Source organism: Ambystoma mexicanum, chromosome 3q, assembly GCF_040938575.1.
Source record: "Ambystoma mexicanum isolate Mex_15411 chromosome 3q, UKY_AmexF1_1, whole genome shotgun sequence".
NCBI lineage: Eukaryota > Metazoa > Chordata > Amphibia > Caudata > Ambystomatidae > Ambystoma > Ambystoma mexicanum.
In genome coordinates, this window is record NC_090926.1 from 215,960,762 (window position 1) to 215,982,012 (window position 21,251).

Sequence of the window (21,251 nt, forward strand, 5' to 3'; positions counted from 1 at the left end):
AAAGCTCATCATTGAAAAGTGCATTTATTATCCGAAGATAAAAGAAAAGAAATATAATGACGGTATCATACCCGCTAAACTTAGTGAAAGAGTGCAAATAAAGAATAGCATAGTGTTAGATGAGTGAGCAGACAGATTTGATTGTTTAGAGTACTTTACTTGGTAAAGGGTTTCCCATGTCTGCCTGGGAGGTGGGGGGGCATTGCACCCTGCAGTTATTTGTAGATGTATTCTGCGTGATGAGAGGAAGAATGAGGGGCTAGCATTAATCAAGACGATCCAAAGACTTGGGTCCCAACTCCAGAAGCCTCTGTCTCCTGTTACACCAGGGAGGTGGCTAAGTATAGGCAAGCACCATTGGTGGGTGGGTAGCCCTGTGAGTAACTTCATCCCTCTGCCCCTATCACTTGACTTCCCAGCCTTGTTCCCAGTAAGGGTCAAGGGCCGCTGTGCTGGGTGGCAAGGCCGGACCCATCAGTGCCCATCTGCGAACGCGGTCTCTGGCACAGGGTGCGAGGAGACTGTGGCAGCGCTGACGTCTATATGGTTCCCTTGCTTGGAGGTAGAACTATGGAGTGGGTTGCAAAAAGACAACACAATTCCAGCCGTTTCAAAATATATGTATATTGTACCTCCGAAGCAGTAACACGCAGGAGAAGGAAAGAGGGGGTTGTGGCCTAGTACTGAGCAAAGCAGGAAATGTGTGAAACATTTTTTCTGACACTTGTCTGTTTTTGAAGTTCAGAAATTGTTGTGGTTCTCCAACTCACACAGCGAATTATGCTAATTTGATAAAACTGTCTCTTTTCATATTTCCAATAAGATGTGTGTTTCTTTATCTTCCATTTCGCTAGACTACGCCGACTCTTATGGAGTATGTCTGTACTTCCGGTTCAGCGCAGACGAAGAACGCAGCGTTGAATTCCTCAATGCTACTCTGTGGCTGTTTGTGCTCAATTCTCGCAAGAGGAGGCGCCTGGTGACCATCACGTCCTCCCTGTGCAGAAGGGATAACGTGGATTGCACATTTGTGGCGCAAATGCAGCTGGATGTATGGCGGAGCCGGTGGTTCAATGTGACGCTGGAGCCCCCCAACTTGAGTCAAGATGGAAAAAGGTTACGCATTGAGCTTAGGTGTGAAGGCTGCCATGGGGCCTCACGTCTGGCCAGTACCAGTGGCTTTGATCGCCCATTTATGGTGGTCGAGGCCAGGCATGGCGCGCCGCACGTGCCGCACCGAAGGAGTTTGACGTGCACTTCCAGTTCAGACACATGCTGCCGAAATAGTTTCTACGTGAGCTTCAAAGAAATTGGTTGGAACAACTGGATTATATGGCCAGAAGGTTACTACATGAACTACTGCAAAGGAGAATGTCCCCTGAACCTGGCTGGTATTCCGGGGCTGGCGGCATCGTTCCACACTGCGGTCTACAACCTCATCAAGGCCCACAATGTCCCGTCCTCTGTGGGCTCCTGCTGTGTAGCTACTAAGTTGCAGCCGCTTTCCATACTGTATTTTGATAACAGCACCAACATTGTCAAAAAGGACATCCAGAATATGATTGTGGAAAGATGCGGATGTACCTAGGGCCACAGTCTTGAACCTGGTGTGTCCAACTAGCAATGATCTGGAGCAAATGTGGGCAGCGGGGCAAGACTAATCTATATGTTATGTTATTTGGCATTTATATAGTGCCCTATATATCATTGGTATGTTCTCAAAGTGCTTGTAGGTTGAATGCCCTAGGCTAGGGTAGAATACAGTGCTTGGGTGCACTCAATATGTGTGCAGCCAATGCGATTTGCGTGATGGTGGCTGCATCCTAACACTAGGTGCGGTGGTAGTGCGAGATCCGTCGAATGTGTGCAGTCAGGTGGCTGGTCTCCAAGACTGCATTCTGGTGGCATTAGGCCTGTGTAGGATGTTTATGTGTGAAACTAGGCCGATTCTTTCGTGGGGTATAGCTGTGTTCAAACAGGTTGTTGAGGTGTTCATGGAGAATTCTTCATATGTGTGCAGCTAGGCTGAAATTGATCGAGGGGTATAGCTGCGCTCTATTGTTTGTTGGTGTAAAGTGGATGGCGAGCATAGTGGTAGGAGAGATGAGTGTCTGGAGTGGATGGTGTACTCTTAGGAGCCTACTGTTCCTGTTTACCTTGTGGGTCTGGATGAGTTGCCAGTGATCGTCCTCATGTTTTGCGCTAGTGGGCGTCAGCAGAGCATCATTATTCTTAGGCTCAGGACTATGTGTCAGAGAGCCCATTTTCCAGGTCCCTGGATGTGGTTTATGGTGGGTTATCTACCGACTATCCGCTTCCCGATAGTACTAGACAGGCCTAGTAGCCTCTTGTGCCATCAAGTTAATCATATCCATGCACTCCCTACCTTGCCCGAATGCATACTGAAGATATGAATCCTCCCAAGACATCAAATAACAATGTCCCTGTACTGCCTGTCCCTTAGCACCACTGCCTTGGTAGACCTACATTGCAGCAAGATATATCCTGACCTATAACCAGTATCCTGCCAAGACCTACCCTGTAACCCACCATAAACCAACCTATAATTATAAAGTAAGGTATACAGACTAGAGACCAATGGCATCATTACAGCTGCAGCAGATTCTTTGTGGTATTGTCATCAGTGGTATTGCGGTGGGAACCATCATCAGCGGTATTGCCGGGGGTAATCTGAAGGTCAACCTCTCATTACAGCATTACTGCCATCAAGATAGTAACAGTGGCAGAATTTCTGAACTACCACATGTGGTAGTTCAGTAAATCTGCATATATTTTTATTTTTTATTCCATTGCCACCCTCTTCCTGAAGATGGCAATGGTATATGTACAGTAGCGGATCATGTCACCTCTGCGCATATTTGTTTCTTTATGCAGAAAAGGGTCAGAGCGGACTCTTTCATGTATTACATGTGGAAGTCCTCATAGCAAACGTTTTTTTCGAGTATTGAAGTGAAGTGCTTGCACTTCCCTTCTCTGTATGTAAGAAATGTTCTAAATGACCTGGGAACTTTTTGGTTGGTATGTTTCCTTGTAACCTGGTGGTATTAACTGCCTGGAGCTCATGTTCGTTGAGGCATAACGTTAATGGAAGGCTTAAATGCCTTGATTAAGGCTCTATTTAACACCTTCCATTAATGTCTCGCACCATTTTCAATAATTTGTATTGGGGAGGGGAGGGGTGGAACACAACTTGCGTTTCTGCCACCTTCCTTTCTCTCCGCCATACAAATGCTGCAGCATGGATTTTGATGTCGGCGCAAATGCTGGAGATCCCAGCATACAGCAGGTGGACCCCATAGTGGTCCATTGTACACGCTGCCTGCCATGCTTGCATGGCAGGCAGCGTGTACAGTTAGACTTAAACACTGCTCGACATGCTCATATTTCGGACAGCATTTAATTGTATCTGTGAACGCTGCTTTCCATGCACAAGAAGCGTTCATAAGTCAAATTAAACACTGCCTGGCATGCAAACATGCCAGGCAGCATTACTCATTTGCATGGTGGATTGCATAAGTGCAGGGCAAAGGGTGCTATACACACGTGTACGCCGCCTTTTGCATTTCATATTTGCACTCCCTCATGCAAATGATGATACTTCTGTAGCCGGACCTGGCTACCCCTTGAGTGCACACGTACTAGGTCCCTCCCTTCCAATTACGAATAAGAGAAAGATGAGCTCCCCTGTGATATTGTCTTGTAGTACAACAGGCATTATACAGCCAGGGCGTTATTTTTATTTGTAATGTATTTCTGACATACCACCTGTTTTAACACTGAGGCTGTAATGTGAAATGTACATAAAAGACGAAAACCAATGAGGGATCAGATTAAGGACAACGTACAATGAGTAGAATGCCAGCAATGTGGGGAATGAGTGAATCTTCAGTCAAGTGCATGAGGACCGTGATGTGAGGAGACAGACTCCTATGACGAGTATGAAACCAGAGATGTGAGGAAGGAGTGAGACTCCAGTGAAGAGCAAGCGAACTGCGATGTGAGGAATGAAGCAGACTCCTGTGAAGAGTAGATAAGACCAGCGATGTGAGGAATGAGTGAGGCTCCAGTGGCGTGTGTGAGGACCGTGATGTGAGTAATGGGACAGACTCCTGTGAAGAGTAGATAAGACCAGCGATGTGAGGAATGAGTGAGGCTCCAGTGGCGTGTGTGAGGACCGTGATGTGAGTAATGCGACAGACTCCTATGAAGAGTAGCTGAGACCAGCGATGTGAGGAATGAGTGAGGCTATAGAGGCGTGCGTGAGGACCGCATTGTAATGGGACAGACTCCTATGAAGAGAAGCTGAGACCAGCAATGTGAGGAATAAGTGTGGCTCCAGTGGCGTGTGTGAGGACCGTGATGTGAGTAATGGGACAGACTCCTATGAAGAGTAGCTGAGACCAGCGATGTGAGGAATGAGTGAGGCTCTAGAGGCGTGTGTGAGGACCGCATTGTAATGGGACAGACTCCTATGAAGAGAAGCTGAGACCAGCAATGTGAGGAATAGGTGTGGCTCCAGTGGCGTGTGTGAGGACCGTGATGTGAGTAATGGGACAGACTCCTATGAAGAGTAGCTGAGACCAGCGATGTGAGGAATGAGTGAGGCTGTAGAGGCGTGCGTGAGGACCGTGATGTGAGTAATGGGACAGACTCCTATGAAGAGTAGCTGAGACCAGCGATGTGAGGAATGAGTGAGGCTCTAGAAGCGTGCGTGAGGACCGTGATGTGAGTAATGGGACAGACTCCTATGAAGAGAAGCTGAGACCAGCAATGTGAGGAATGAGTGAGGCTCCAGTGGCGTGTGCGAGGACCGTGATGTGAGTAATGGGACAGACTCCTATGAAGAGTAGCTGAGACCAGCGATGTGAGGAATGAGTGAGGCTCTAGAGGCGTGCGTGAGGACAGTGATGTGAGTAATGGGACAGACTCCTGTGAAGAGTAGCTGAAACCAGCGATGTGAGGAATGAGTGAGGCTCCAGTGGCATGTGTGAGGACCGTGATGTGAGTAATGGGACAGACTCCTATGAAGAGTAGCTGAGACCAGCGATGTGAGGAATGAGTGAGGCTCTAGAGGCGTGCGTGAGGACCGCGTTGTAATGGGACAGACTCCTATGAAGAGTAGCTGAGACCAGCGATGTGAGGAATGAGTGAGGCTCTAGAGGCGTGCGTGAGGACCGCGTTGTAATGGGACAGACTCCTATGAAGAGTAGCTGAGACCAGCGATGTGAGGAATGAGTGAGGCTCTAGAGGCGTGCGTGAGGACCGCGTTGTAATGGGACAGACTCCTATGAAGAGTAGCTGAGACCAGCGATGTGAGGAATGAGTGAGGCTCTAGAGGCGTGCGTGAGGACCGCATTGTAATGGGACAGACTCCTATGAAGAGAAGCTGAGACCAGCGATGTGAGGAATAAGTGTGGCTCCAGTGGAGTGCATGAGGCGAGATGATGTACAACTGTCCTCTGATAACCAGGTGTGTCTAGCTTCGCTAATGCTTTTCTGGGTGTGTAACTGTGGATAAACAGCCCTGCGTGAAGGTAATCATTCTTTACTATAACGTTTGATCAGAGTTCCCTGTTACGTTTAATGTTGTGAAATTAGAGGAATCTGAACGGAATCTCAGTGTGGATTTATTCACATTTTCCATCCAAATATTCACTATCTTATTGAAATAAACTCAAATTTCTGTCTTGATTATCATGTTTCACATTTCTTGTCTATTTCCTTCCACTGGTCCCTACCATTGCAGCTGTGCCAAATGCATGCCTCGGTCCATTCAGGTCTTGTTCCAAGACCTAGGGATTTGGCATTAGAATCTATGGAAGACCTGCTTTAGCTTTGTGATCACAGCTTCTGAATCTGCCAGAAATTGTCTATTTGATGGCGTGGGTTAGTATTTTTAGAAAGCAAGCGAGGGAGTGAGGGGTGGGAGAGCAATGAACGGCTCAGGACAGAGAGTAGGAGCAGAACCAGCAATGCCTTGGGAGTAATGCAGGAGAAGAGAACATGGTGCTACACCGTGTCAACAGTGGCAGATAATTCCAGAAGAATATGAAGGTTGAATTTCTTACTGTGACCAGCGGAATCAAGGATATTGGCGACATATGAAAGGGGGAGTCAGTGGAAGGGGCAGAATATCTGTTGCCGCAATCAGGTTTGAATTTTTGGCAGCTTTTTCTGTTTTCATTTAATTGATGTTGATTTAATTTCCTTTTAATTTTCTTTCAATTGTGTTTTTATTTTATTTTATTTGTTTTTATTCTAACAGTAGACCTTTATTAAGATTCAGATTGATTCAGAGAGATTCAAACTGACAGTGCCTATGGTTCAAACTGGTTAAAATCGATTTCTCCCACAAACCCAATGAATCGAACAATTTGAGTCTTGGTTTGACACCTTCATGAGTCAGGTTTATATGAGTCTAACGGATTAAAATTGATTGTAACCATTACATTAATTATTTGAATCACACACTTTAAGGCTTGTTCAACCCTGAGGAACAGTAGAGATTAAAAAAAGCTGTATGACGATGTGTTCTTGGCCAATGGCAGCTCAGCTGCATTCATGATGGAATGAGCTTCCGACACAAGTGAACTAGGAGGAGAAGCCTTACAACAGCAACACGCTCAAGCCCTTGAGACCCTGTGGACTAACCTCCTGTAACAGTCCTTATGATATCAAACGCCACCAGGCCACTGTTGCGTAGCAAACCACAATGAACCAAAAGACCTGCAGTTATCATAGAAGAAAGGTTGCTTTCATTTGAAGGACGGTAGCTTGCAAGATAACGCCAACCTGGCTTGGTCCCTTATAGAAAGTCCCTCTACAAACGTAACAATACACTTGCTATTCCGAATTCCAAACTGTCTTCACTTAAGCCCCAAGCTCCAACATGGATATTTGAAAATATATATATTTGTTACTGCCCTTACTCTCCTTTTAAACAAATGATCACATATCATTCCACCTTACAAACTGGTCCTTATCCTTTGTTCCCCCAAGCTGGCCTACCGCTGTAACTCTTCCCACTTTGGGAAACCCACTACCGATCTTTCAATGACTCTTTTTTCCAGAAGGTTAGGCTATCGGCACTGGCACAGTACTAAGCACGCCTTCTCTTATCTCCCCAAACCAAGGCATCTATTTGCAGCTATAAATATAAGCTGTGTCCAGCCTGATAGATAAGGGGTGTATCGACCACTATTAGTCCCTAAAAATAGGCAAATAGGGAGTAGAAATACTCCCAACAAAAATAGGGACACACAGGAGCCCTTTCCTCGGCTTTCATTCACACAAATCCATGTATATGTGGGGACCAGTAGTACACATAGTGCCAGAGGAGGAAGCTGCTCTTATTATGGCCTAATCCGAAGTGGTAAAAATGTATCTTTTAATGTGCATAAATAACTAGGTGCAAAGAAGTGTTCATTACAAAAACATTACTGTGTTACATTTAAAACATATTTTAACTCGCTTTAATCCCAAAAAATCGTATCTGTAGAACTGGCTGTAACTATAAGTAGCTACAATGACCAACCAAAAAACAATATAATTCTATTGACTCTTATCGCACGCAGTATCCGCCTCCCATTTCTCTTATCCACAAACCTCCACGAATTCTGCACAACACAAGCTAGAGGTTGACTGTTGGCATGTGCGCCTACATAGTACAGCATGAATGAGCATATAACAAACGTGCTATATCCAACAATGAATTGTTAACCAAAACAAAATGATTAGAACATGGTATTCGTAAAGGCTATACATGTATTAAACACATCAATACAAGAACATGTCTCTGATGTCATTGCGCAAGCATAGAAACTCCAAAAGATGTGCCCCTTTTCAGACAGTCAGCCTGCGCTGCAAGGTAAGAAAGTCACTGGAGTCCCTCATATATAGTCTGTGGCATCACCGAGCCCTGGGTCATTCCTCAGAACTCTGCTACACTGCTGCAGCTGCTTTGCACCCCGACTTTGCTACCGTTTGGCTTTTCTCCTTTCCAAAAAAAAGGGGCGGGGTTGGCCAAATGATTAACAAGCTTCAACCCAATGTTCCATTCCACCTTGTGACGTTCTATCACTCTCTGTAGCTCAGCTACACCCACCCAGCCATATCACCAACCACTTCTGATTATTATGCCTGAGGGCGTCATTAACCTCCCCACAATCTCGCTATCGAAGGACGTGAGATCAACTCACTCCTCTTTGACCATTCCCGTACTTCCCTTCACAATCCTCTTACTCACTCCCAGGGAAACTCTCTTGACCTTCACTGCCTCTCCTCCTCAATCTTCACCTCTGATCTTTTAAATTACCTCTCTCTTTCGGACCATTCTATCCTCCCCTTTGGTATTACTGTCTCTGTCACTCTCTTCCCTTCTCCTGCATCTGCAAATGAAGGTTCAAGCCTGAATTCCTGACCCCTTAGCTAGCTGACATCCTATCATCCCTCAGCGCCAGCCCCGGGTCTCCCTGCACCCTGTGCAAGATCTTTGGGTGCACCCCCCCCCCCCACCGCTCTGGCCTGCGTGTGCATAGTAGGTGCAGAATAAAATGGCATACCACAGTAAACAGCTTGACTGGTTGCATTAAAATGCCAATCTAGCCACGTAATAACACAACCCATGCTTGATTTTTCATAGATTCCCAGAAAACAAGTCATGCCACAGTACGAACGGGCAGTAACTATAAGTAGCTACAATAACCAACCAAAAATAACCCCAAAATGACAGTCTATCCAAGCAATACCACGTGCAATGCTTGATTTATCAAAGATGCCCAGAAAACAAGTCAGGCCACAGTAAGAAAGGGCTAGACTGGCTACCCCAAAATGCCACTTTTGCCAAGTAACAGCACATGCAATGCTTGATTTATCATAGATGCCCAGAAAACAAGTCACGGCACAGTACGAACAGGCTAGACTGACTGGCTACCCCAAAATGCCAGTCTAGCCATATATAACACATGCAATGTTTGATGTATTACTGATTCCCAGAAAACAAGTCATGCCAAAGTAAAAAAGGGCTGCACTGGCTACCCCAAAATGCTAGCCTATCCAAGCAATAGCATATACCATGCTTCATTTATCACAGATGCCCAGAAAACCATGCATGCCACAGTAAGAAAGGGCTAGACTTACACAGTTAAAACAAATGAGATGATGACTGCAAGGTTTAGAATTAATCTTAAACTCTGGCATGCTCTGGGCAACCCTCTGTTCTTCACCTGCCAAGCCATTACAAAAGGAGAATGACCATATGCAAATCAGGCTTTGTCCCACCCCAGAATGGGTAGTCCAGGCCGAACTGCTTGGTCACATCCCTTCTGCACGAGACCACAAGCATCCCCAAACATTTTTTGTGCTTTTTGGGCCTCATCGGTGAGGAGTGGCTTGGGTCTCTAGGACCAGCAGGCAGGGTACCCATGTCTGGGCACTGAGAGGCCCAACAAGGCCGAAACATGTCTGGGGTTGCTTGTGTTTCCATGCAGAGGGGACCTGGGATAACAGCAGTTCGGGCTGGGTTGCTAGGTTATGGGTGAAAGGATCGAATACAAAGGATCGAAATGCAATAGTTTTGAGTCAAAACGACCGGAAAAAAAAGGTCGATTTTTTTTTTTGGGCGGTTCCCCCATAAACCCCTGTTTATGGTGTAAAACCCACTTTTTTTCTCCTATGCAGAAACCAAAAAAAAAAAGACATTTTAAAAGAGGTATTCAGCCTTTTTTTCAGTCCTTTTGACTCGACCCTATTGTATTCGATCCTTTTGTTTTAGATCCTTTGACTGGACACCGGGTTGCTACCATTGGTGGCAGTACACGACGGATTTGCATATGGCTGGACCCCTTTTGCAATGGCACAGACGGTCTAACGGTCTAAAAAACAGTGGTGTGGAAGGTTGCCCAGAGCATGGCCAGTGGTTCAGATTCATTCAAAACCTTCCACCCATTACTTTTGTGGTTATAGTTTGTCTCACTATGTGAGAGAGGGTATGACCAGATGTGGGTCCCTTGCTCGCTGCGCCATAGGGAACCAAGCTGCACCTAACTGAGGAGGCCCAACAAGGCCGAAACATGTCTGGGGTTGCTTGTGTTTCCATGCAGAGGAGACCTGGCCTAGAAGTTCGGGCTGGGCTGCTACCATTGGAGGCAGTACCTGACTGATTTGCATATGGCAGGACTCCTTTTGTAATGGCGCAGATGGGCCAAAAAACAGTGGTGTGGTAGGTTGCCCAGAGCAATGCCAGTGGTTCAGATTCGTACATAACCTTCCACCCATCACTTTTTTGGCTATAGACTTACAAAGGTAACATTAACCTAAGGGGGAAAGAGCTTAAAACTAAAGAGGAGTACTAATTAAATACACAACATTATATTACTAAGGATGCTTGGAGGCAGTGGTGTGGGTCAGATAGGGGAGGTGGGAGAGAGTATGGGGGACCTCCCTCTTTAACAAGTAGGTGAAGTTTAAGCCAAGCTTTGTAGCAAACTACAGTTAGGTTGGATTTAATTGTTATGGACAGTGGGTTCCAATGGAGCAAGGTGAGAAGGGAAAAAGAGTAGAAGCGAGAGGAGGCAAGTGAGGGTATGGTAGTTGAGTACAAAGGAGGATCGGAAGGAACGAGATGGTGAGTAAACTGAGATACAATTAGACAGGTACTGTGGAGCAAGAACATCAATAGCTTTGTAGACTAGGAGAAGGGACTAGAAAAGAGAGTGGTTGTGCATGGAGAGCCAACCAGCATTTTGTCGATACATAGAAGGGGGGTGGATCAGGGTAGGTTGTAGAGAGCCTAGAGGGAGAAAGGAGTAGAGATGAATGCCACAGAGTATTATTATTATTATTTTATTTTATTTTATTTTTTACATTTGTGTAGCGCACAAACAGCCCTTGGTCATCGTGGCGCTGTTACTTGAGGGGAGCTTAGTTACAGTAGGATTGAGCAGTAGTCTAGTTTGCTGACCACAAGGGTGGAGATTACAGTTTTTGTACAGTGGTAAGTAAGAATAGGAAAAATGTTCTTAATGTTGACAAGGTTAATACGAGCAGCACAGTCAGTACTAGTGATGCATTTTTGCAGTTGTAGATCACTATCAAAGAGGACCCCAAGATTGTGAGCTTTGGGTGGCGGAGCAAGAAAGTCAGGCAGGAATGTGTGGGGTTTAATGGCAGCCCTAGGATGACATGAACTGAAAGGCCATGTAGCCCAAAATGTGCAGAAATATCTTTTGTCGTGGAAAGACACACCGGCAGAATGAAAAGCCAGCCTCCAAACTTTAACACAGCCAAGGTGCCTGGTGAATTCACATGTGTTTACTTCTGCAGTTGAAACAAGGAATATGTGGAAAATGAAACAAAGGCACATTGTGAGTTGATAGACAAAAGGCAGCATTTAATTTCCAGCTGCCACATTAAAAATGATGTGTGAAAATCAAGCGACAGACACTGATTCAAAAGGGCCTTTCATGTGATTGTTAACATCAGGAAAAAGTAAAGGCTGATTCAATATGGAAAGGACGGCTCTGCAAATACTGAAACTGCGTTGTCTAAAAGTGGGTGCATTTGCAGCTGGAAATAAGTACATGGAGAAAAACGTTCCCTTGCCAAAATGATCACAAGATGAGAAAAATAAACAGAAAAGGGCGAGATGCAATTTTACTAAAAATAAATAGAAGGTCTCCTGTGCCCAAAGAAATGTAACCTTCAAAAATATAAGTGTTTTTTGCGAGGCATGACTGGAAGTTTCTATTTCTGAAAAAAATGACCTAAAGTTCAGTGTCAAGAGACATGACTTTAAGTTTCTATTCAAAACACTCAAGTGACCTTCCCCCATTAAAGATCTGCTTGGCTCTCTCTCTGAAAATCAAATCTCTTTGAGGCCATAGCAGAAGGAATTCATGGTGGGGTTGCTAGCTTATTCCAAGTCAGTTTTGTTGCCACAAATTGTCATCAAAATCCAAATTACGGGACTTAGGTTACATTATAAAATGTGATGGTAGCTTCTCAGAAAATGTCACAAGCCCAAAACTCGGGAAGGTAGTAGATTCGGGAATCACGTGACTGTCTTTAAAGTTTGGTGACACTAACTTCTATTAATTGTGTGTAAATGGCAAAGAACCACAGTTCGTACATGCAACATCCGGCTGACATAGGAGTCATCTTAAAAGACTGACATGAGTAGAAGAACGTAAACATATATATGTTGTGATGTAAAACAAAAGGTTTTCTCATGTAAGACTTTTTCAGTGTAAAATTACATGGGTAGAAAAATGTTCATGCAGGTGGGTGGGTCCATACTTTGCACCATTTCATAGAACTCCAAGGGCCTATCGGCAGAAAGGGACTGAGCCTTGGGGAAGAAGAAGGATATACATCTCTAATGAAAATTCAGTGCTAATAAGTTTCACCTCCTGATTTCAATATTTCACAAGGGTGGCTTTGAGGGTAAAAAGCCCTTGCACTATGGGGAAGGAGAAAGCTGCCTGTAAAGACCAGAGGGGGGGTCTGCACTTCTGCTCTCTATATGGAAGAGGGGAGGCACAGAGACCCCTGCCAAGATTCTCTATTATTGGTACGTGGTCGAGCAATCAGGGCCTAGCTTCTCAGGAGGTGATGCGAGCTGGTTCTTAAGTACAGTGTAGTCCCCGAGCACCCATGAAGGAATGTCCACACACTGTATCGGTTAAAACACAGTCTTTATATAATTAATATTTATGGTCATATACACAATCACAATAACTCACTTTCTGAAAATCAACAATGGTAAATATGTACAATTCTAAAGTGGTACCACTAATGTTATTAGATCGCTTTAAACTGCATACGGTCAGAATGACACACAGATCAAAATAAAGAGGAAACCAGCAGTAGAGAAAGGAAGGAAAGCAAGATAGTTGAGCAATAGACAGAATACTGGTCCCGCTACCCAGACACAGTTCTGTGTGGAGATCTGCCCACCTGGGCAACCTGTAGAAGAAAGATACAAGCCCAGTCCATATATTGTTCACACTAGAGTTTCCAACAGTTCTGCAACCCCAAAGTACCTGGCGTTGTAGCATTCGTCGTCGGGGAAATTGACAACCCTTCTTGACGTGTCCTCCCTTTCAGGCAGGAGTCACGGGTCGTTGAACGTCCGACGGAAAACAGGTCGAGCTATGACGGTGAAGTGGCCGCGTCATTCCTAGCGGTGCTCGTTGACGGGGAAGCATAAACGTCCTGCAAGGAAGAGGCGTGCAGGGCACCTCAGTGTCGATAGTTCTGGACCGCAAGGAGTTGAAGAACTGTGGCCCAGGAAGGGCATCGAGTCGTCAGTGTCTCTGTGGTCTTTGGGTGGCGGGAAACCCACCGGTGGATGCTCCCCAGCGCGTCGACGGTCAGGCCTTCTCCAGCAGGATACGGCAGCCACGATGCGGACGAGAGCGTCCTTGGATCAATGAAGTTCTTAGGCAACGGGAGCACGGCGGCACCAGTCGGCGATGGCGGTCGGCGACAGTGGCAGACAACAGTCCGGGTGCTTCTCCTTGGAGTTCCGTAGCAGTCCCTGTATCGGGTCGGCAGCCTGTCGAAGGTCTGTCTACCATGGAGCTTAGGCAAAGATCATCTGTGCACGATGGTCCCTCGTAGCTCGGGAAGAGGGCGCCTTACCAGGTCCACTCTGGGTCAGTTCTTGAAGCACAACAGCTTTCAGATTGTAAAGGAGAGCAACAGCAATTCTTTTCGTCCAGCAGGGCTTCAGGATCAAGCTTCAGTTACTCCATTTACTCGTCGTAGTGGACTTGAGCTTCTGAACACGATTCCTAGCAGTAAGAGGTGCCCAGATATACTGTTGATCTCCCATTCATTCCACTGGGTCACACTCAAGCATCCAATCACGACTACGGCCATTCGTGCAGGCAGGCAGCCAATCAGGCACACAAGGTATTCAGGCCATTCTCTTCTCTCCAGACACTCACAACAAGTTATGTGTATTGGGACAAGTACCGAGCCATTCAACACTCCAAGCTGTATTCATACTGATTTCGGGCAGGGCTGTCTCAACCATTGTGTCAACCACCAGATACTAGACAGCCACAACATAGAACCCAGGTCCCACCCATAGGCGTACCCACAACATACGGTCGTTGAGAAGGCTCCAGCCAGTCTGGTCGGCACTTCCCCACACTACCATATATGGAACTTCCATCCAACAGGCAGTCAGGGGGATGGGACAGAGGCAGGGCTTCCCCGGACTTTGGGAAGATCAAGGTAACAGGTGATGTAAGGCAAGAGGCCATGGGGGCCTTTTTGTCTCCATCAGGAATCTACCGATTCCAATGACAGGGCCTGGGCATCCCAAAATGGAGGACGCTCAGGGCACCAGTCATTTCAGCACGGAGCTGCCACCAGCCCATACCCTGCTCTGTGGGTCACACAGAGGTGCCCAAAAACATACACTAGGGGCACAGGGTTGTACACCTACCCATGGGTGCCATAAGGGTATCCCACGGGTTGGTTCACCAAACCAAAAGAGAGAGAGCTGCACCGCCAGGAGTCCCACATGAACTCCTGCGCGGAAAACATGACAGAACACACGATAAAAAGCAGTAAGGGACAAGGATACGGAGGCCCTGTCCCTCCGATGTATTTCCAGCATCACACTGCCTAAAAACTTCAAGGAAAGACTTGCCTACAAAACATCTGGGTGTATCCTGACACAACTGCCTGATGCTGCCTGGGTTGGAATTATTGAAGATTGCTACAGTATGCTTTTTACCTGGGAGACAGCAATTGGAAAAGCCTAAAAACGGGCTGCTTCTTATGAGTAAGGAGAGACAAATAGAGGGATGGACACTGGTGGATATCTTTGACTGACATACCTGACCAGATCCTTGTGCTTCCCTAAAAGTGATGCCCTGCTGACTTTCCTGAGCACCAAAAACAGAGATTTCCAATGTAAGTAGCTTGTTCAAGCTAAACCAAGTGTGTGGGGGATCTCCTTGCCTTAATATGTTCCCCTTAATAGTGGGTGGGGGCATACTGAGTGGACCCTTAGCATATTTTACTGAATAATAATTTAATTAACTCCCATATAGGTTGACGCAGGGGAAGCTCCAGGGTGTTCGAAACCTCTGCCCTCTTTCCTACTGCTCATTCAAGTTATAGTCATTTAAAGTAATTGGGTACACTTTTTTTCATTGCCCACCCCAGAATTCCCTAAAGGAAAGGGGTGACCTTGTCCAAAAACAAAATTTCTATCTGTCACCATTTCTTAGACCTAGCCTTTAAGCAGATGTGTGCTGAATGGAACTGAAGTGTGGGTTTTTGGTGCCATGGAGCGAAGTGCTGTGTTTAATGAAACCAAGTCTAATTTCTAATCAGAAAATGGACAGTCTCTCCTCAGAGTGAGTAAGTCACCCTGATAGAATAAAGATTTTGTATTGCTTTGGGGTGAAGTCAGAAGGAGGGTTCTATCAATCCAACGTATTCTCAAAGGTCTGTGTGATTTTAAAACTGCTAGCATTTTCAAGTGTGCAGAGAAATTGAACCCCCAAAGTGCTGCATGTGTGAAATAGTTTTGGAAACCAAAAATGTGCATTTAATTTAAATCTTAACCTTATCAACGAATACTAATGCTCATGATCTAGTTATGTCCGGAGGTATTGGTTAATTTTGACATAAAAGAGGTTTGTGGGAGAAGAGGTTGGAACTGTTTATTTAGCCTGTGTTCCATGGATAAAAGTGAAATTCGACAGTATCCTCCCTAAAACACTTGTGTACAGGCATGTTATAAACATCATATTAAAAGGGAGTGGTTATATTGGAGCTTTGTTTTATGCCACAGAGAAGGCGGTGTGTGTATCATTTAGTGCAAATATTAATTGAACCTATTATTTAATAAATATATTTTTTTTCTGTACCCCGGCCTGGTTCTTGGCTCATTGGTGGCACAGGGGGAGGGATTTATGTGGGATTTACGTGGCTCTCTGTGAGTCACAGACAGAGCTGGCTTGAACAAATAATATGTTCTATTGTGTGGAACCATAATTGGGAGGAAGGACCTCCCCATGTTAAGCGTGGTCTCTCCATATATCATTACAAATGGGGTAGGAGAGGGGAGGGGAGTGATGGCATTTGAAGCTGGGAGAAAGATGACTTCAGTTTTTGACGAGTTCAGCATGAGGCAGCAGAGAGCAACCCAGTTATGAATTGCAGTGAGACAGTTTGTAATCTGTTCTTAGATGGCTTGTGTAAAGGAGGGAAAGGAGAACAATATTTGAGTGTCATCAACAAAAAGGTGATAGTGGAGGCCAAAGGATGAGATTAGTCTTCATAGGGCAGATGAATAGAGGGTGCAGATCAGAGGTGCAAGGACTGATCATTGGGGCATACCGACAGGTAGATCCAGGCAAGAGAAGATTTGTGAAACCCAAGGTCCTGGAGAATGAGTGGAGAGAGGAGAGTTTGACAGTGTCAAAAGCAGAAGAAATGTCCAAAAGGATAAGTATAGAAAATAATTTGGTGTGGCAGGCATTAGAAAAAAGTTGGAGTCATGCATGAATACAGTCTGGGTGGAGTGTTTACTACGGAAGCCAGATTGAAGTGGATCTTCAAGGCCATTATCCTCAAGGTACTTAGTAATCCAGTTCAAGACCACCCCTTCAAGAACTTTCAAATAATGGAGCAACAGATGGTTTCTTCACTAGTGGTAAGACAGCTGTAGATTTGAAGAAGGCAGGGAAGAGTCCTCCAGACAGAGAGAGGATAAAGAGACAAGGGCAATTGATTGATTGAGACCGTAGCGCCTCTGCTGTCCGATATCCCGGTATTACCAGAATATTACAGATGGCAGAGATGCTGGTAAATCCCCATCCCCATTCCCATGGAGCAATTGTCTGCTGGTAGGGGCCTGATCTACTGGCAGGTCTGTCCTGCCGGTAGATCACAGCCCCTACCAGCAGACATGTAGTTCGCTGGTCCAGAAAGGTGCCGGTATACATTGTTACCGGCACCTTTTTTCTGCACTGGAAAACTCGTAATTACCCTCTAAGTCTTTGACCATTTGGTATGCAAAAGGGTTGATAAAAGCTCGAGATGGGCTGGCACTGTGAACGATGGGTGCTAATTCAATAGGAGAGATGGGGCAGCAGTAGTCGAGCATAGAAGAGGTGGGGTTGTGGTGGTGGACAGAAAGAGGGTTGGGAGGAGAGAGGAGAGGGTTGCAAGAGTGTCACGAATATTGGAGAAGCAGTGAGCAAAGCCATAAGCAGAAAGGGAGGCGGAGATGGATATTGGCTTGGGAAGTGTGCGCCAAGAATGTAGGGTAGATGAACGTTTGCATGGTGATTGCAAAGGGAGGAGATTGGGTTTGTGAAGTAGGAGGATTTGACAGAGTCCAGTGCAGAAGTTAGGGCAGCAATGGAATTTTTGTAGGATAGGAGCAGCAAAGGTGTCTGTAATTTGCAGCAGCCTCGTTGGTCAGAGTGCATTTTTGTTTTGAGGGTCTGAATTTCTGAGGTTATCCAAGGCTGAGGCAGGGGGAGAGAAGGCGTGAATGTGCATGCAGGATAGTAGGGTCTTGAGTCATAAATGCACAGTGAATGTTAGAGAAAGCACGGTCAATGGAAGAGGCATGAATAGGGAAAGAGACAGGCGAGAGGCCCTTTCATCATCAAGACGAGGGGCAAGAGAGTCCTGCCTCAATTTCATCTTAGTCATTGAAGAGCGGAGATGAAGAGTAGAAGGAAGAGGGACTGAGATGTTAAAATGAACAATGGAGTGATCCGAGGGCTAGAGCTCAATGTAGAAGTCAGAGGAGGAAAGTGAATTAGAGAGAAAATCATGGTCAAGACAGTTCCCACCAGAGTGGGTAAGTTAGTCATGGAGGGCTTAGTGGGAGTGGTCAGAAAGGAGGGAGTGAAGTTCAAGGCAGGTGGCTGAAGAGGGCTTGGGAAGGTTAAAGTCCCCCAGCATGACAATGGGGATGCCAGTAGGCAGTGACTCAATGAGAAGGGTCATATCAGGGAGGAAAGAGTTGAAAGAACCTGGGGGTCAATAGAGACCCAGAACAGCGAGAGGAATAGAAGAGAAAGGTGAATAGTAGCCCAGTCAAGAGGAAGAGTTGATGTCAGATGGGGGTAGAGGGCAGTATTGAGGGACTTATTGATGAGAAACCAAACACTACCGTCCTTTCCAACAGGTCTAGGAGAACACGAGGAGGTTGCAGAGTCAGCATGGAGGGATGCTAGTGTAGCAGAGTCATGATGGAAGATCCAGGATTCTGTGAGAGCAAGAAGTGAAAGTTAACATTGATAAGTGGCCAAGTGGTCACTGATACAGGAATACTTGTTGCAGAGGAATTGTGCTTTCAGGGGCCAAGTGAAAGAGTGATAGGATGTGGGGGAGTGGAGCAGGTGTTGTGCAGCAGGTGAGGGAGTAGATGAGGTTGGAGATCCTGGGAGCACAGCACAGCAGCATCTTATTTGAGGGGTGCAGTTGCAGGGGCAAGGAGAAAGATGGGGAGGCTGAAGACTGATGCATTTATATCAAGTTGAGGCTGAAGTCTTTGGGAGAAGGGAAGGAGAAGAATCAGTAGGAGGAATGGAGCAAAATCAAGAGGCATGATGGAGGGTCGAATAAATAGGCAAGTGAAGACAATTAAGAAAGCGTGCAGCCCAAGAGAGAGGGAGGGTATATGGGTGAACAGAAAGGGAAGGAGGTGATGGATGGCTGAGAAGAATGCATACGTTGTGAGTTGGGATAGACCGGGGGTATGGGTAACCAAATGACAGTTAGGAATCCCAAAACAGCAATGTTCCTTGGTCTTGTGAGGTAACAGAAGCTCTGCTGTGGAGTGATAGTCAATGTGTGAAAAGATCCCTATGTTTGGAAGCAGAAGTCAGGTAGAGGGTGAGTTTGGTGGCCTAACTGCGCTGTTACAGGAATTGTTTGTTTTTTAGTTGCATAATTGTTTTTCTTTTTTGTCTTAGTTGCATATTTGTAACGCGCTTAAACACCCAAAGGTTTCTAAGCGTGGACCCGGGGATCGAACCTCTGTTGCTTCATGTCGTCTTGCTTCCAAAGCGTGCACGTTGCCTCTGAGCTATCCTCCCGGGACAATACATATGGTCCACCACTCCTCTGTTCTTTGAACTCCAGAAGATCTTGGAATTGAGGACCTTGCCCTTGACTTAGTTTCTTCCATATAGGCCCTTCTCTATCTTGTGCACCAGGAGTTATCTGTGGCCCAGAGGCTCTGTATTTGGCCCTTTACCTTTCACCTTCCACACCACTTCCATTGGTTCACCAAACTTCTCTTTGGGTTCTCCTATCTCCTCTGTGAGGATGACGACACGCAAATCTTCTCCTTCTAGACTCTCACTCCTGGACTCACTGCATGCCTCTCTGCTTACCTATCGGTAATCCATCACTTGATGCCACTTCAATCACTAATGCATAACTCCTCCAAGAACAAAGTAATCTACCTTTCTGACTTCAAGGCATGCCATCCTTCTGTCTCCCATCCCAATTCCACCTGATTTGCTCTTCTTTTCCCCTGAAGTGTGCCACCTTAGGGCCATTTCCGAAAGCGATCTCAACCTGTACCTCTTTTTTAGTGCGGCAGACAGGATTTACTTACTGCAACCAAGATTAACCTGCTTAATATCAGGAAAATCTGCCCCTCCTCACTTATAACTCACACTGACTCTGGTATTCAATTGCCATGATGACTGCACCAGCCTCAATGTAGGCATTCCTTTCTGCTCCTTCTTCCAGCTTTACAAAGTAATGAACTTCAACACCTGTACCCACTCTTCCCCCAAGTCCCAACACTACCTGCATCCAGGCTCACTTTCCATGAAAAACTGATTCCACTTCAAACTTCTGCTGCTTGGCTTTAAGTCCATACATGAGCCTATAGCCCCTCTACCCATGATGTGATATCATATGATTTTTCATTTATAGCGCGCCTATACACAAGTGTTTCAAGACGTGACGAGGCAAGGGAGGGGTACAAGAGAGGACAAAATAACAATCCTACTAGGCCCAGTGATATTCAGAACACGCAAGTGCAGGGGAGAGGGAAGGGGGAAAGTGAAAGGGGTAGGAGAAGAGGGGAAAGTGCTGCACACGTGATCAAAGCAACAAGAGGTATTGCGGCCAGCAGGTGTCAAGTGCAAGAATTAAGCACAGACAACGGGTGTCTAATGAGTGCAGGTGAGGGTACTGTAGGGTTGCAGATACATACCCAAGTGCAAGGGTTGCCAGCAGGCAGTGCGGGTATGCAGTTGGGTGGGCAGGGATCTGTGTCCAAATTAAGAGGGTAGCCAGGTGCCCAGTGCAGAACAGAACAGAGGTCAGCAGGGGAGAGGAAGAGAGAAGTCAGAAGCAAAGAGGAAAGTCTTGAGGTGCTTCCGGAAACGAAGATGGTTCTCCTCGAGTTTCAGAGCGGCAGGGAGGCTGTTCCAGAGGGAGGCCCCAGCCGAAGAAAGAGATCTACCACTAACTCGTTGCTTGGAGAAGCGACTGACCCTGAGGGAGTTGGAGGTGGAGGAGCAAAGAGCTTGAGTAAGAAGGTAGTTCCGAAGGGAGAGTTGGAGGTATTGCATACTTAGGCCCCAAAAGGCTTTGTGGACAATGCAGAGGGTCTTGAACCTAATCCCTGCAGCCACTGGGAGCCAGTGAAATGATTTCAGGCTGGTGAGATACGATCCCTGGGCTTGAGGCCAAGGACAAGTCTCGCAGTCCTGTCCATGATCAGTTGTTGAGGGCGGAGAGTAGTAGCAGGCAGATTTAGAAAGAGGCTGTTGCAGTAGTCTAGCCTAGAGAGAACCAGTGCTCTCGAGACAGTGAGCTTCTGAGGGAAGGAGAGGAAAGGAAGAATACTTTTGAGGAGGTGCAATGGGTAGTTTGACTTCTTCAAGACATCAGAGATGTGTGGAAAAAAGGAAAGCGTGGAGTCGAAGATGACCCCGAGGTTCTTGGCCTCACAGGTGCAACAAGAGGAGGATCAAGGGAGGCCGGCCAGAGAGTGACAGGAAAGGAAGGTGCAGGAATGCTGATGAGGAGGATCTCTGTTTTACTGGCATTAAGGCAGAGGTTGTTGGCAGCACACCACTCCTGGATTGCAGACTGACAGTCAGAGATGAGAGAGGGAGAAGAGGTGGCAGAGGGGAGCCTAAAAATGAGTGTCATCTGCATAGCACTGAAAATTAGAGCAGAGAGCAGCAATGCGGTGGGTGAGGGGTGCCAGGTAT

At 46.2% G+C, this 21,251-nt stretch overlaps 1 protein-coding gene across 1 annotated transcript; it reads left to right on the forward strand.

Moving 5' to 3' along the window:
- Nucleotides 1-823: 823 nt before the first annotated feature.
- Nucleotides 824-1,588, forward strand: LOC138447961 (inhibin beta C chain-like). The gene has a single exon (XM_069604486.1). It carries the CDS (start codon nucleotides 824-826, stop codon nucleotides 1,586-1,588), a length of 765 nt encoding a protein of 254 aa, XP_069460587.1.
- The last annotated feature ends 19,663 nt before the right edge of the window (nucleotides 1,589-21,251 follow it).